General features: G+C 43.7%; 1 protein-coding gene across 2 annotated transcripts in view; it reads right to left on the bottom strand.

The window, feature by feature from the left end:
* Positions 1 to 11,762, bottom strand: part of LOC147629405 (putative protein S-acyltransferase 7) — a 35,733-nt gene extending 23,971 nt beyond the window's left edge. Inside the window, exons 1-2 of one of the 2 annotated variants that reach the window (XM_086812671.1) lie at positions 11,570 to 11,752; positions 11,248 to 11,456 (exon numbers count right to left, since the gene is read on the bottom strand). In XM_086812671.1, coding sequence (XP_086668797.1) covers positions 11,248 to 11,355 — 108 coding nt within the window. In that variant the 5' untranslated portion in view covers positions 11,356 to 11,456; positions 11,570 to 11,752. Of the gene's footprint in view, positions 1 to 11,247 lie in introns of both variants that reach the window. The other variant, XM_086812672.1, reaches the window with a different exon arrangement.
* Between the last annotated feature and the right edge of the window lie 1,900 nt (positions 11,763 to 13,662).

Raw genomic sequence — 13,662 nt, forward strand, 5'->3', positions numbered from 1 at the left:
GTCGAACTTGAATTCTTCGAAGGTTGGTCCGAAGACTTGCCTTCAGTCGTGTTAGCCATAGGTGTGGAGAACTTTCTTTTATGCTTGTTCCCCTGCTCGGTAACGGGTTTCGACTTGGAAGAGACCATCGTATCATCATAGATACGAGCTGAATGAATGGCCTTGTCCAATGTTTTACATTTATTATTTTTAATCTGTAATCGGTACAAATCTGGTAAACGAGCTACGAAAAACCCCAAAAGAGTAGTGGGATCCATCTTTGTAGCTTTCATCTGCAAGTCACGAAACTTCTGGAGGTAGACCTCATAAGTGAGGTGGTGCGAGGTCATGAAAACCGAGCAACAACATCGTAATCATCCTCTTTCTTGAGGAATTCTTTCTTGAAAACGTCTTCAAATTGTGCCCAAGTCGTTCGCTTAGGGTTGAGTTCCTTCCACCAAAGCAAAGCTTTGCCGGACAGGAAACCTGCTGCTAACTGGATCTTCTTTCCATCATCATATGGATGAAACTGAAAGTGAACTTGCCACTTATGTAGCCAAGTGTCCACTATCTCCTTGGTTCGCTGCTTTTGCTCGCCCCCAAACGGTTCCGAAGTAATATCGGAGCCTAAAGCTGAAGCCAAGGTATCCATACCCGAGAAAGTAGAGAGGGTAGTGATCGATAGAGCGATGGAGTTATGCAAAGCTTGCATCTGGGCTGCGATTTATGCCTGACGTTCCGTCGAAGAAGCTTCAAGAGCTACTTTGAACTCTTGAAAATCTGATTTTGACACAAAATCGTCAAAAAGATCGGCATCGGTACCTTCCGTAGCCGGCAAGCCTTCGCGTTCCACAAGGGGCTCCAACTCTGATTCTTGGGTCGACATCGTGAAGAGGGTACATGGAGAGAAAATTCGATCTTTGCACAATGAAAGTGCGAGCGAACTTGAGAGCTTGAGAGCTTGAAAACTTGAGAGATGTGTGGCAAGAAGCCCACTTGAGGGGGTTTATAAAGGTTTCCAAAAAAACTAAAAGCCCTCAAAAGCTAACTTTGGCTTTTGGCTTTTGCCTTTGCTTTTGTGTTTTTTTTTCTTGAATATATATATATATATATATATATATATATATATGAATATATATATTCTATTTTCTTTTAAAATAAAAAATAAACACTTTTAAACCTTGGAGAGGGGATGACTTTTAAATTTTTATAAAAAAAATTAAACTTAAAAAAAAACGAAAGCCCAAAAATAAACGAGTGCTTTCCTTGTTTGTTTTTTTTTCGCTTCCCTCCTGGATTGGCCGCCGCCGGTTGGCTGTCTGCGGACGTCACCATGGCCACCTGAACCGCCGGATCTGCCAGCGCCAGCCTGTGTAAACGTGGCCTGGGCGCCAGCCTGCTGTGCGTGGTCTGGGCATCAGCCCGCCTTGCATGGCCTGGCGCCGTGCCTAGCCTGGGTGCCTACATGGCTTGGCTGCCTGGCCGTCTGGCTTGGCAGGCCTAAGGTGCCTTCAGCCGACTGTAGCCCAACGCCAGCAACACCCGTCAGCTCACAAACACGCCAGCCTTCAGCGCCTCTTCTCACAACCGATCTCTCTCTCAAACATTCAACGAAAAGCAACGTGCTTTTTTTCCTTTTCTCTCTACAGTACATGTGACTGCACAACCGATTCAGGCCTCTTCTTCATGCAAATCAACGACCCTACTTAGACTACCACCTCCCATCAACATGGGTTTCTTTGATGAAGGAAAACACATACTATTCTGAAATCTGCAGTATGCACAGAAAAAACAGCAAGTTTTTTAACCCATACCTTTCTTCGACCTCTTCTTCTCTACCTACCGACTTGCTCGTTCACGAGATATGCTCTTATACCACTGTCAAAACCCCACGAATCCCATCGTGATCGATCTTGGTTCGAAACTCGAATCCTGTAAACAAACGAACAAACAAACAAGCAAGGGGGTGCAGCCCTGACTCACCTCCCAACCATGACAGCCGTAGGCGAGCCCACAATCTTGGTTGTCCCCACCGAGCCACGAGCTGAGCTAACTAGGATAACGTACCGACCAATCTCCTCCTCGCGACGTCCCATACCGCCACGAAGCTGCCTCGAGACTGCTGCCGGCCTCGGCTGCGCAAAGCAGGTGCACGTCTGCACTAGATCCAGGCTCCAAGACCATAGAGCTCTCACAAACTCGCGACTCTATATATCCCAATAACTAACCTTGGCCACCCTTTTATAGGCTCTTGGCCGGTCATCGGGCATCCACACTTGGGCGCCCGCCCGTCCATACTTGGGTGCCCGCCCGTTAGTTTATCCCTAACTCACCTCGTCAATCAGCCTGCCTAGTTCCAAGCTTCCCCAAGCCTCGAAACTAGTCTTACGTGCGTGTAGCACACGGTAGATACACAGTGTGCACATGACACACTATGCTTGGATTGGACTGACAACAAGTGAATATGAGAAGCCCCTTCTATAGTGCAGTGAGGGAGCTGGCCGACTGCTCACAACTTCCTAAAATAGGCATAAAATAGAGAATGCCCAAATACACTAAGATGCACAAATTCTAACAAGTGTACCATGCCATACACACCACAACAAAATGGTGTTGCAGAAAGAAAGAACGAGTCCTTGATGGAGATGGCCAAATCTATGGCCAAGGGCAAGGGTTTGCCTCTTCTGGATGGAGGCAATCATGTGTGCCAAGGTGGTTCCAAACATAGTGAACGATATGTTTAGTACATTCGGAAAACGTGCTAAAAAGATTCCAAACGTAGTGAATGCTACCCTTGATATATATATATATACAAAATTTATAGTTTACTTACGAAATTTTGAAATATGAAGTTTGAAGATTCATCAATGAACATTAAAGCACTTACTAATACTGTACAACCTTTAGTTTCAATTTTGCGATAGGGAGAGGGAGAGAGAGAGAGAGAGAGAGAGAGAGAGAGAGAGGTATATTAACGTCCACGGGAGGCCAAATCCGACCTATGGGACAGATCAGGTACATCCATTTACATTCCACTCTGGATATCGATGCCAGAGAGGCATAAAACTGAAAAAAAAATAACTCAAAATGAACTCTTAAGAGTTTAAATTACAATGGGTTCTATTGCATCTAGTTCGAAATTGAGGTTCAAAATAAAAAAAATAGCTATATTTCATCCATGGATGGATTTGCTCTTGAGGGGGGTGGGGTACGGAATTCTTTAATGATTGCTTGTCCTCCTCTGTATATTGCCCATTTGCCATTCTTTCTGGCTTCTTTAACTTTATTCAGCTCTGTCGATCTGTTCTTGAGTTGTAGCGGGGTGAGTTCATCAGCTATCCATACCTTTGTCCCTTGGAGAGACCTTGTTTGCTTCATCAATGCTATTTTCTCATTGTTGTCCATATAGGAGACTTTTGCCTGTGTACCCTTTACTATAATAGAGATAGGGTCTCCTAAGTCCACGAAGGGGACTACTTTGCTCAGTTGTGCTGTAAGTACATCTGTATCTAATATGTAGTCTTCTCGAAGCTCTTGAGCTATGTCTGCCCTATCCCAGCCTTGAGGAAGACCACCGACTCTGATTACCTTTTTGTTACTTTCCATTCGTTCCTTTTCTTTGACTGCTGATATGACTTCTTTAACAAAATCTTGTGAGTTAACTGGATTTACCTTTGAAACATGGTTTGTCATTTCTCTTTGTAGTGTTGTAGGTATGGACCCTTCTCGTACTTCCTCTTGCTTCGTCTTCATGGCTTGCACTTGCACTTTCAGTTCATTGATTTGTTCATCTTTCTTGATAGTCTCGTGTTTCAATGCTACTAATTCTCCCTGGAGTTTCTTCAGTTCTTGCATGAGGTAGGCTTCCCATGTTGTCGGCTTGCTCACGGGTGGAGGAATAGGCGGTAATCGTGAAGCGGTGACTGAGGCAAAAGACTTCTTACTTCCCATGTGTTGCTGCTGATAAAGGAGAGGGCTGTTGGTGGAACGAGTCTCCCCTCAAGGGTACCCTCTCCCCTTCGAGGGAGACTCAAAAAATGCAACCTACAAGATGCTCAGCTACAGGTGCAGGGGAGAGTTATGTTGCTGCCTTGGGGGCCTGAGCAAGGGTGGGTGGGGAAAGGTTTTGCGTGGGGAAAGGAGCCGGGCAGAGACGGATGAAGAGCGAAATGCGAAATGGGCGGAGACTGAAAAGGGGGGGGGGGCGACTGGGTGAAACCTGTAGCTGAGCATCTTGTAGGTCGCATTTTCTGAGTCTCCCCCAAAGGGGAGAGGGTACCCTTGAGGGGGGACTTGTTCCACCAACAGCCCTCTCCTTTATCAGAGCAGCAACACATGGGAAGTAAGAAGTCTTTTGCCTCAATCACCGCTTCACGATTACCGCCCATTCCTCCACCCGTGAGCAAGCCGACAACATGGGAAGCCTACCTCATGCAAGAACTGAAGAAACTCCAGGGAAAATTAGCAGCACTGAAACACGAGACTATCAAGAAAGATGAACAAATCAACAAACTGAAAGTGCAAGTGCAAGCCATGAAGACGAAGCAAGAGGAAGCACGAGAAGGACCCATACCTACAACACTACAAACAGAAACGACAAACCATGTTTCAAAGGTAAATTCAGTTAACTCACAAGATTTTGTTAAAGAAGTCATATCAGCAGTCAAAGAAAAGGAACGAATGGAAAGTAACAAAAAGGTAATCAAAGTCGGTGGTCTTCCTCAAGGCTGGGATAGGGCAGACATAGCTCAAGAGCTTCGAGAAGACTACATATTAGATACAGATGTACTTACAGCACAACTGAGCAAAGTAGTCCCCTTCGTGGACTTAGGAGACCCTATCTCTATTATAGTAAAGGGTACACAGGCAAAAGTCTCCTATATGGACAACAATGAGAAAATAGCAGTGATGAAGCAAACAACTGTCTCATAGGTCGGATTCGGCCTCCCGTGGACGTTAATATAACTCTCTCTCTCTCTCTCTCTCTCTCTCTCTCTCTCTCTCTCTCTCTTCTATATATATATATATATATATATATATATATATATATATCTATCTATCTATATAGTAGAGGCACTCACTCGATCAGTCTCCTTTATACATAGCACTTGGGCTCTCCCTAGAGACAGATATGCTCGCTTAGCCCTGGAGTCTTCACGACAGTTGGCATCACAGGGAGACGGATCATGTTGGTATGCGCAGATGACAGCTTGGTTCCAACTGCATGGCTTTAGTATGGACAGGCTACCTCCAGATCATGTTGGTATGCACAGATGACAGCTTGGTTCCAGCTGCATGGCTTTAATATGGACAGGCTACCTCCATTTCAGTACTCCCTGGATGCACCCTCCCTCTCTCTCACACGGGCAGAGATTACCAGACTTATCAGGCAGGACTTGACTTAGCTGGACACTAGGAGGACATGGATACAGCCGACACACGAGCTTGGTACGAAGATGGCTTTCTATAGAGATCATCTTCTCCAGCTCACGGAGGATGGGTTTGTGATTAGACCCAGCTACATGGATACTCATCTTTCTCATGGGGTACGGTGTGCTATTGGTCAGATGCGCACATCCTCACACCAGCTAGAGATTGAGACTGGCAGATTCAGAGGAGTACCAGCTGAGGCCAGGATTTGTCAGCTGTGCCAGATGGAGCCAGAGACAGAGTTACATTACATATGTCACTGTCCAGTATATTATAAGATACGAGGCCGCTTTCACTGCCTGTTCAGAGAGGGCTTCGGACCACTTTCTAGAGTCATGAGATACCAGTATCAGAGATGCCTCGGATTGTACTTGCTGGAGCTACGTAGACATAGAGAGGGTCTCCTGAGAGGGAGGGGATCAGAGAGGGAGAGACACCTACAGAGGCAGATTACAGACTTCTTTCGACCAGAGATCCAAGCGCCCCAAGATGAGAGGCCCATCTCGACACCGGCGGAGACTACAACAGAGGATCAGGACCATACTAGCACGGCATGGGAGACGTCCAGTCACAGTATTCACCATGGAGGACATTGAGGATATCTGCCATCGACCGATGAGAGACATCTTTGGATAGTGATGTGTATGATGCTTACCTTTGTTGCTGGAGTTTTCCTCCCAGATGTCCACCAATTGTTGTAATCTTTTTGGTCTCATAGGTCATTTTGGCCTTCTGAAGACGTTAATATATCATTTCATTTCATTTCTCTCTCTCTCTCTCTCTCTCTCTCTCTCTCTCTCTCTCTCTCTCTCTCATTCATCTGCGTTTTACTCTCTACAAACAGTTGTCTTCATTTCGGCTGTGCATTTTGACAGATACATGGTTATTTGACTAGCCGAGGTTATCAAAAAAGTCCAACTAAGTACCCTCTATGTCAAGGCGGATGAAGAGGATTTGATCGTGGTCATCCTCTATGTGGAATCTGGATGACGTGATACTCACTAGGACAAATGAGGATAAAAATGCAACATTCAAGGATGATTTGGAGGCCCCATTTGAGATGTTAGATCTCGGGCTATTGCACTTTTATTTGGGCATACAATTTATGCAGACAGATGAGATCATTGTGCTACTACTTCAGTCCAAGTACATCCAGTAGGCAGATATACACACACGGGATTAACACAAGTCTCTGGAAAAGTAGCACCCCTTGAATCTTTACGGATATAGCATTTGTGCCCCATTGAGAGCTTTGAAGGGGTTGTTGGAAAGGTTTAAATTTCACCTTTGCAAGCCTACTTCTGTTGGATTATATCATCTCCACAAGGTCTACATCACCATTTCATGCTTGTACTGGTCATTTTATGAGACCTTGCATTGGCATATTTTAGCAGGTATTATTCAGCATTTTTCTGTCATTTTTAGGCATTTTTTAGCATTTTATGCTTCTGGTCTACCGTTGGCCTGCCTGCTCACCAACCAGCACTCTCGCGACCTGACCCCCCTTTCCCCCATTTCATCTCATTCTTTTGCATCTTGTTAAGGTCATTAGCAGCTGCTTCTGCTTCTTACAATTGTACAGCGCCTATGGGCTTCCCTCGTGCTTAGTTTTTCAGCCAATAAACATCAATTTCCAACATTTATGGGTCTTGTACCTAGGCCTACATCTGTGTTTTCTATTTGCTTCACTTTCTTTCAATTTCTACTCCAATAGAACCCAAACTTAGGCTGAGCATGTATGATGAAAGAGAGCCTTTTGATAGCACATATTACAACCAAGCTGTGGGTTGCCTCATATATTTGTATAATAAAAGGCCAAACATACAATATGGGATGTCTCAGTTGAGTAAGTTTATGCACAACTTAGGGTCAAAACATTGGCAAGCTGTGAAGCAAGTGTTTTGGTACTTACACAGACAACCAGGATCTTGGATTGTTTTATCCCGCGGAGGTGATTGTCATTTACTTACTTACAAGTTATAGTGATTCGGATTGGGTTGGTGATTATAACACCAGAGTGTCCACAAGTGGGAATTCCTAGGCTAAGACATATACATGAGCCAAAGGTATCCTAGAAATCAAGTAATCACCACTCTGTCATAAAGACACCATCCTCCTCAACTATACAACACCCGGCATAATCGTTAGACCAACCACATCACATGGTTCGTCCATGCTCATCCGATTGCGGGAAGGGATATCTATTTGCAAGACCTTAGCTTACACATTCGGAATTACCAAATAAGTACCTGTAAAACAAGAAGACCTCAAGGAAAATCAACTTGCACTCCTCCACATGTTGATAATGTAAAGCTATCTCATGTGTACATAGAGAAATCTCATCAGTGTATCGAATCACATGCGTCTTGTACCATGCATTACAATTAAAAAAATGTGCCCAATCTCCTCCATGACCCCTTTGTAAAACAGATAAGATCATTAGAAGCCGATTGGTAAACCAAGGCTCTAATTGGTCATGTCAAAATACGCAAGATCAATGATCGTACAAGAAAATCATAGCAACTAAAAAATAGTCACTTTCCACTAGTCGGTAGCACTCAACTCCAAAGTCTGGACATCCAAAGTCACGCTATCAATCATTCTCCTCATCATAGTTGTATCTGTATCCACCAGGTAGCATACAATCACAAGGATCCACACAACATGTTCCCTCCTTGCATTGTGCTGGTCACAAAATAAGTATCAGAAGATACATCCATCCCACATCAACATGCTCAAATCTGCAAGTCTTGCCATCACATCATTCAGCCTAGAACTGAGCCTTAAATTCAGCCCTTGCACAATCTTCCTCCATCCGGTGAGTGCCTTCCCTCAGCCCTATGACAAACCCTTGTACAATCTGTACTTTTCATTACCTGGGAAAGGAGTGAATAATCCCTCGGTTCAACCAAGAATCCTCACTCTTGTGTTGCTCCCTCGTCACCCGCATAAAGCTCTAGCGTGAAACAAGAGCCACAGAACTAGGTATCACGGAAGAACACAAGTTCAAAACTACCCATTGCAAGAGATCTAAAGCTCTCGTAAGCATCTCTTCCCAAAGTTTTGCCCACATTTTCTAATAAGAGATCTGCCCTTGCACATTTTTCAAAAAAAACACGCAAGTGCCTTTTATATATAAAAAATGTTCTGACCAAAAATAGGGGCTTTATGCTTTTTTTTTAATCCTGCATCAACTTTTCCCTTGCTTTATCACATTTTTTTAAGAATATCCAGCATGTGCATGCTTTTTTTAAACCCAAAAAATTCAAAAGTGCCTAAAAACGTTTTTGATAAATAAATGGTGCTTATGCTTTTCTTTTTTCATGCACATGCTTTTTCTTCTCCATACAAGAGCCCTGAACTCACTACCGCCCCTGTTGCACATTTGTTGTACGGCTGCCACATGGACCGTACAATATGGCCTGTTCTGGCTGCGTGTGCAGGCTGGATGCGCTTGGTTCTGTTGCTCCTGAATCAGCTCGCTGGTTCATGTGTGTGCCTCTTTGCCTAGGTAAGAGATGTAAAGCCTTATGCGTGCTAGCCTCCTACAATGGTAACCAAGCACATAAGAGGCAAGCCCTTCTTTGCATACAGTCCATAGGCGACTCATACAACCCCTATCCCTCTCTTGCTATGCACACCCACACACCAGGCCTATAGGCTTTTGCACTTAATGTTCCCACATGCGACTAAACCATGGCTACACACACGTCTCCTACATACACCCTCTCTCACGCAATGTCACTCTCCTTCCTAACTTCAGACCACACGATTCAAACATGCATGATAGATAACTCCAAAAAGCACCATACCTTTTCAACTGAGATCAAAACCCTAGCAATTCCACAAGAACGATACCTGGGATTCTCAACCGAGATCAAAACCCTAGCAATTCCACAAGAACGATACCTCGGATTCTCAACATACTTGCAACCATGTGTAAGACATGCAAACCTTGCTTTTTCTCTCTCCTGTGTTTAGGTTTGCTATGATACCATCTGTAAGATCGTGGAATTGCTAGGGTTTTGATCTCAGTTGAAAAGGTATGGTGCTTTTTGGAGTTACCCTAGCAATTCCACAAGAACGATACCTGGGATTCTCAACATACTTGCAACCATGTGTAAGATATGCAAACCTTGCTTTTTCTCTCTCCTGTGTTTAGGTTTGCTATGATACCATCTGTAAGATCCCCCCAAGATCTCCCTAAACACAAGCAACAAGATTAGTACCAAATAGAAGGGGTGCAGGCTAGCTCACATTCCAACCATAGGTCCGCGTCCGGACACCATCCCTGAGCCCCTTGGGCTAAGACATCCATGAACCACATCCCAAGTCTAGGCACAGGCCAACCGCCATCCATACAAAACAATAAGGTTGTCCACACAATAGGCTCACCGCACTTATATAGCCTCAATCAACCTACAAATAGTCATTGATCATAAATAGCTATAACTTATGGGATAACACTAATAAACCTTAACCCAAGTAAACACAGCCTGATGCACTAATCCTCAAGGCCCCTAACCCCAGAGTAGGCACCACTGACCATGTGCTTAGTGGGGCCTAATCTAGGGCTCACCCCGCTTATATAGCCTCAGTCAACCTACAAATAGTCGTTGATCATAAATAGCCACATCCCAGGTCTAGCCATATGCCTCCCGTCATCCATACAAAACAATACGGTTGCCCACACAATAGGCTCACCCCACTGATATAGCCTCAGTCAACCAACAAATAGTCGTTGATCATAAGTAGCTATAACTTATGGGATAACATTAATAAACCTTAACCCAAGTAAACACAGCCTGATGCACTAATCCTCAGGGTCCCCTAACCCCAGATTAGGCCCCACTAACCATGTGGTTAGTGTCAGGCTCGCAACACTCATACACTGGTCCCAGCCAATCCATCTGAAATATCTTACGCATATCTGGACAAAGAACCATGTAACTCGCATACAAGTCCCCAGCCAATGCACAGGTAGAATCTGATATTGGTCTGACAAATCTGAAAACTCATCTCGTGACAGGTCTTCCTGTGTTTCCTTGGTTGGCTGCTGCCATTCATGCTGTTTAAACTATATTCGAAGATGTTTCGTGCTTTCATGTAGATAGTGCAAAATGTGCTGAAGGCTGTTTAATACTGGTGATGGCTTGCTTTCTAATCTACTTTGAAGTTAGAGCTTGCATTATTCGGATGGACCACTGAAAAAAAACCTCGACAGCCACCTGAACATTGTATCCTGCGTTTCAGTCTGGCAATTAGGAAAGTACATTTCTTTCTTACAGGTATGAAAAAGCACACTAATACAGATCACAAAATGCTTTCTCTATCAGAGTGAGTAAAAGCTATGAGCATTTTCTCGATAAGAACATTGTCATTATTCTCCTATCACCTAAATTGTGTTTACAATTCACAGTTGTGACAATGATGATGTCTTAAACCCTTGACAAATTCAGCTCTGACCAAAAAGATATCAAGCTGTGCAGGTTTGCAATCAGACACTGCAGCTGCTCAGATAAAAATTGCAAAAAATATATCGTCCCGCCCCTTCCAAACATAAAAAATAAAAAATAAACCCTGGCTACTTTGTCCTTCCTCATATCATCTGCACTAAATTAACAATCCACAAAGTCTTTATTGATTTTGTGGTCAGTTCATGTGTTTCTTCATGATTCCAGTGGATAAAATTCGTTACTTTCCTTTTTTCTCTCTCTTTTTCCCAAAAACACAAAATACTCTTACAAAAAGACCCTAAAATTACAGCAAATGCGAACAAGATGCCATAAAAAATAAATTGGGAAAATAAAATTTCAATTGAGTCTTGAGAAGACTTACATTGCTGCCCTTCCAGACTTGGTAGAGTCGTTTGCCATTCGCGATGGTGGCAGAATCAGGTCCCCCTCTGAACACGTTGCTCAGCTGGGGGGTTGGTGTTATGTCCATCCTCAATGGCTTTCTGTGAGATCGAACAGAACTAACCCTAGATGGATCCTCCACAGCTTCGTGCACACCAAGGCATTTCGGCAGAAGGGCTCCACTTTCCCCTTCACAATCAAGTGAGTACAAGCATTTTGCAAAGCGTCCGACAGAATAATTCAGATCAGATCAGAACAACGAGAAACCCAGGTAAGACCTTCAGAAACCCTAATCTCTGTACCTTGCCTGCACACACAGGAAGCGAAGAAGCTTGATTTTCTGTCAACGAAGAAGGCCCACTTGTTTTAAAAGCTGAAGAGGGCGACGGTTCTAAAGGGGTGAAGCTATTGTGGTGGATCCAGCAAGAACAAGCCACAGGCTATGGCAGTCTGGCTTGTTAGACCCTTCCCAACGGCCCCCTTCACACACACAACGAGCGCCTTTACACCAGTCCAGCGAGGATGACAGCTCGCCACGTCATTCCCACTCGCACTAAGATATGAATTGAACTAGCTACTAATAGATAGTCGCACCCTCGTTTTTTATTTTTTTTTTACATTCACGGGTAGAGAAATGTTACTACTCCTCTTGGGGTGTATGTGTGTGTGAGAGAGAGAGAGAGAGGGGGGGAGGGGGTGTATGTGTGTGTGAGAGAGAGAGAGAGAGGGGGGGAGGGGGAGGGCTTAGAGAGAAGAAGTATGGGAGAGCAAGAAAGAGAAGTTTAGAGAGAGGTAGAAAAAGGGGCCGTGTGTGCTAAAGGGGGCGCACTTCAATTGGCCCTCCCCACGTTGCCTACAAAGATAGAGTTGTTCAACGTGTGAACATCAACTCCATGACGAAAAAAACCTGCTCCACTATTGTTTCATCTTTCTTGTCAATAGAGTTGCTTATTTTGCGAGATTTTACTCGCACACTTCAATTGGCCCTCCCCCCGTTGCCTACAAAGATAAGCCCACATGTATCGAACCGTTCACCTCCGCAAACCGAACTTTGAATACCCCACTGCTAGGCTAAGGAGCAAGAGTTAATAGTTTATTATGCCGGCATTCATTTACACTTGTTGACAAGTATTCATGTGCTTAAATAATAATACAATTCACCATACTAAATGCCAAAACGTTAAAGTTTCCAAGATTATATTTTCTTTCCTCTAGTGTTGAAAGCTCGTCCCATGCCTTTTTCTTGTTTAAGAGTGGTGTCATGTCAGTGTTTTTAAATGTGTTTTTTCAACACCTCTTTAGTTGAGCAAGCCAAAGCCCAATTTTTGTAAAAGGGTATGTTGTTTCATGCATGCTTGATAGTAAAAGAGTTGATCACTTGAGCAAATACTAAAGTACACCAATAAAACTTGTCGTTAGTTATACCGTCTTCACCATATTTGTATTATTCATTGGTTTGAATGTTTACCATTATTACTTGTTTGGTAATGTGCCATGCTTTTTCTAGGTCATAGGTTTCGAAGCCCCTCTCCTATGTTGTTGCGATCTTTTGAAAATCTATTCACTTTCTTGTAGAAAAGTACTCTTATATATACACTCTTAGTTATTAAAAGTGCATACACTCTTAGATATTAAAAGTGCATATTGTGACTTCGAGAAAAACACCATGTCCAAAAATAGCCGCAACTTCTCACTGGGTTCAATGATGCCACAACATAAAATGTAAAGACAAAACATGAAAAAACTTGTAATTAGGTTTCACCTTCAAATTTTTTGATGCCTTGTCTCCATTAGGCATGTCACAATCATGACCTACGTGTAATTTATATTGACTAAATAGTTTTGTATTCAAATAATAAGATTAGACATGTTGCTCAACCTTGTGCAAGCCATGATGGATTAACCTTTTATGGAGTAACAGGTCTCTTTTCTTGTAGCAAAAGATTCTATACATTATTTTTGCATTTTATTTCCAAGGGCAAAAACCATTATTCTTTCTTTTAATGAGTGTGGTTTTTGAGGGAGCTTGGCGAAGGGAGCTTTTGCTAGCAACTAAGAATGTGGACATTCTCTCTCCAGTCCCTCCACCACTACCTCCTCCCATCTCCTCCAACTAGCCCAGCCCACTTTCTCCCCTCTAGCCCAACTTAGCTCCTCCCTTCTCTCTCTCTCTCTCTATCTATCTATCTCTCTCTCTCTCTCTATCTCTCTCTCTCCTCTCTCTCTTCCTTTCTCCCCCTATCTCCCTTTCCCCCTCGCTTCCCTCTCTCTCTCTCTCTCTCTCTCTCCCTTCCTCTTCCTTTGCTACCATCTTCCCTCTCTCCTTCCTTGCCCTCTTCCTCTCCCACTCTCCCTATGCATAATCTCTCCCTCTCTCTCACCCTTTCTCCCTTTC

The sequence above is a fragment of the Cibotium barometz genome, chromosome 18 (assembly GCF_041138505.1).
Source record: "Cibotium barometz isolate CiBa-2024 chromosome 18, ASM4113850v1, whole genome shotgun sequence".
Classification (NCBI taxonomy): Eukaryota; Viridiplantae; Streptophyta; class Polypodiopsida; order Cyatheales; family Cibotiaceae; genus Cibotium; species Cibotium barometz.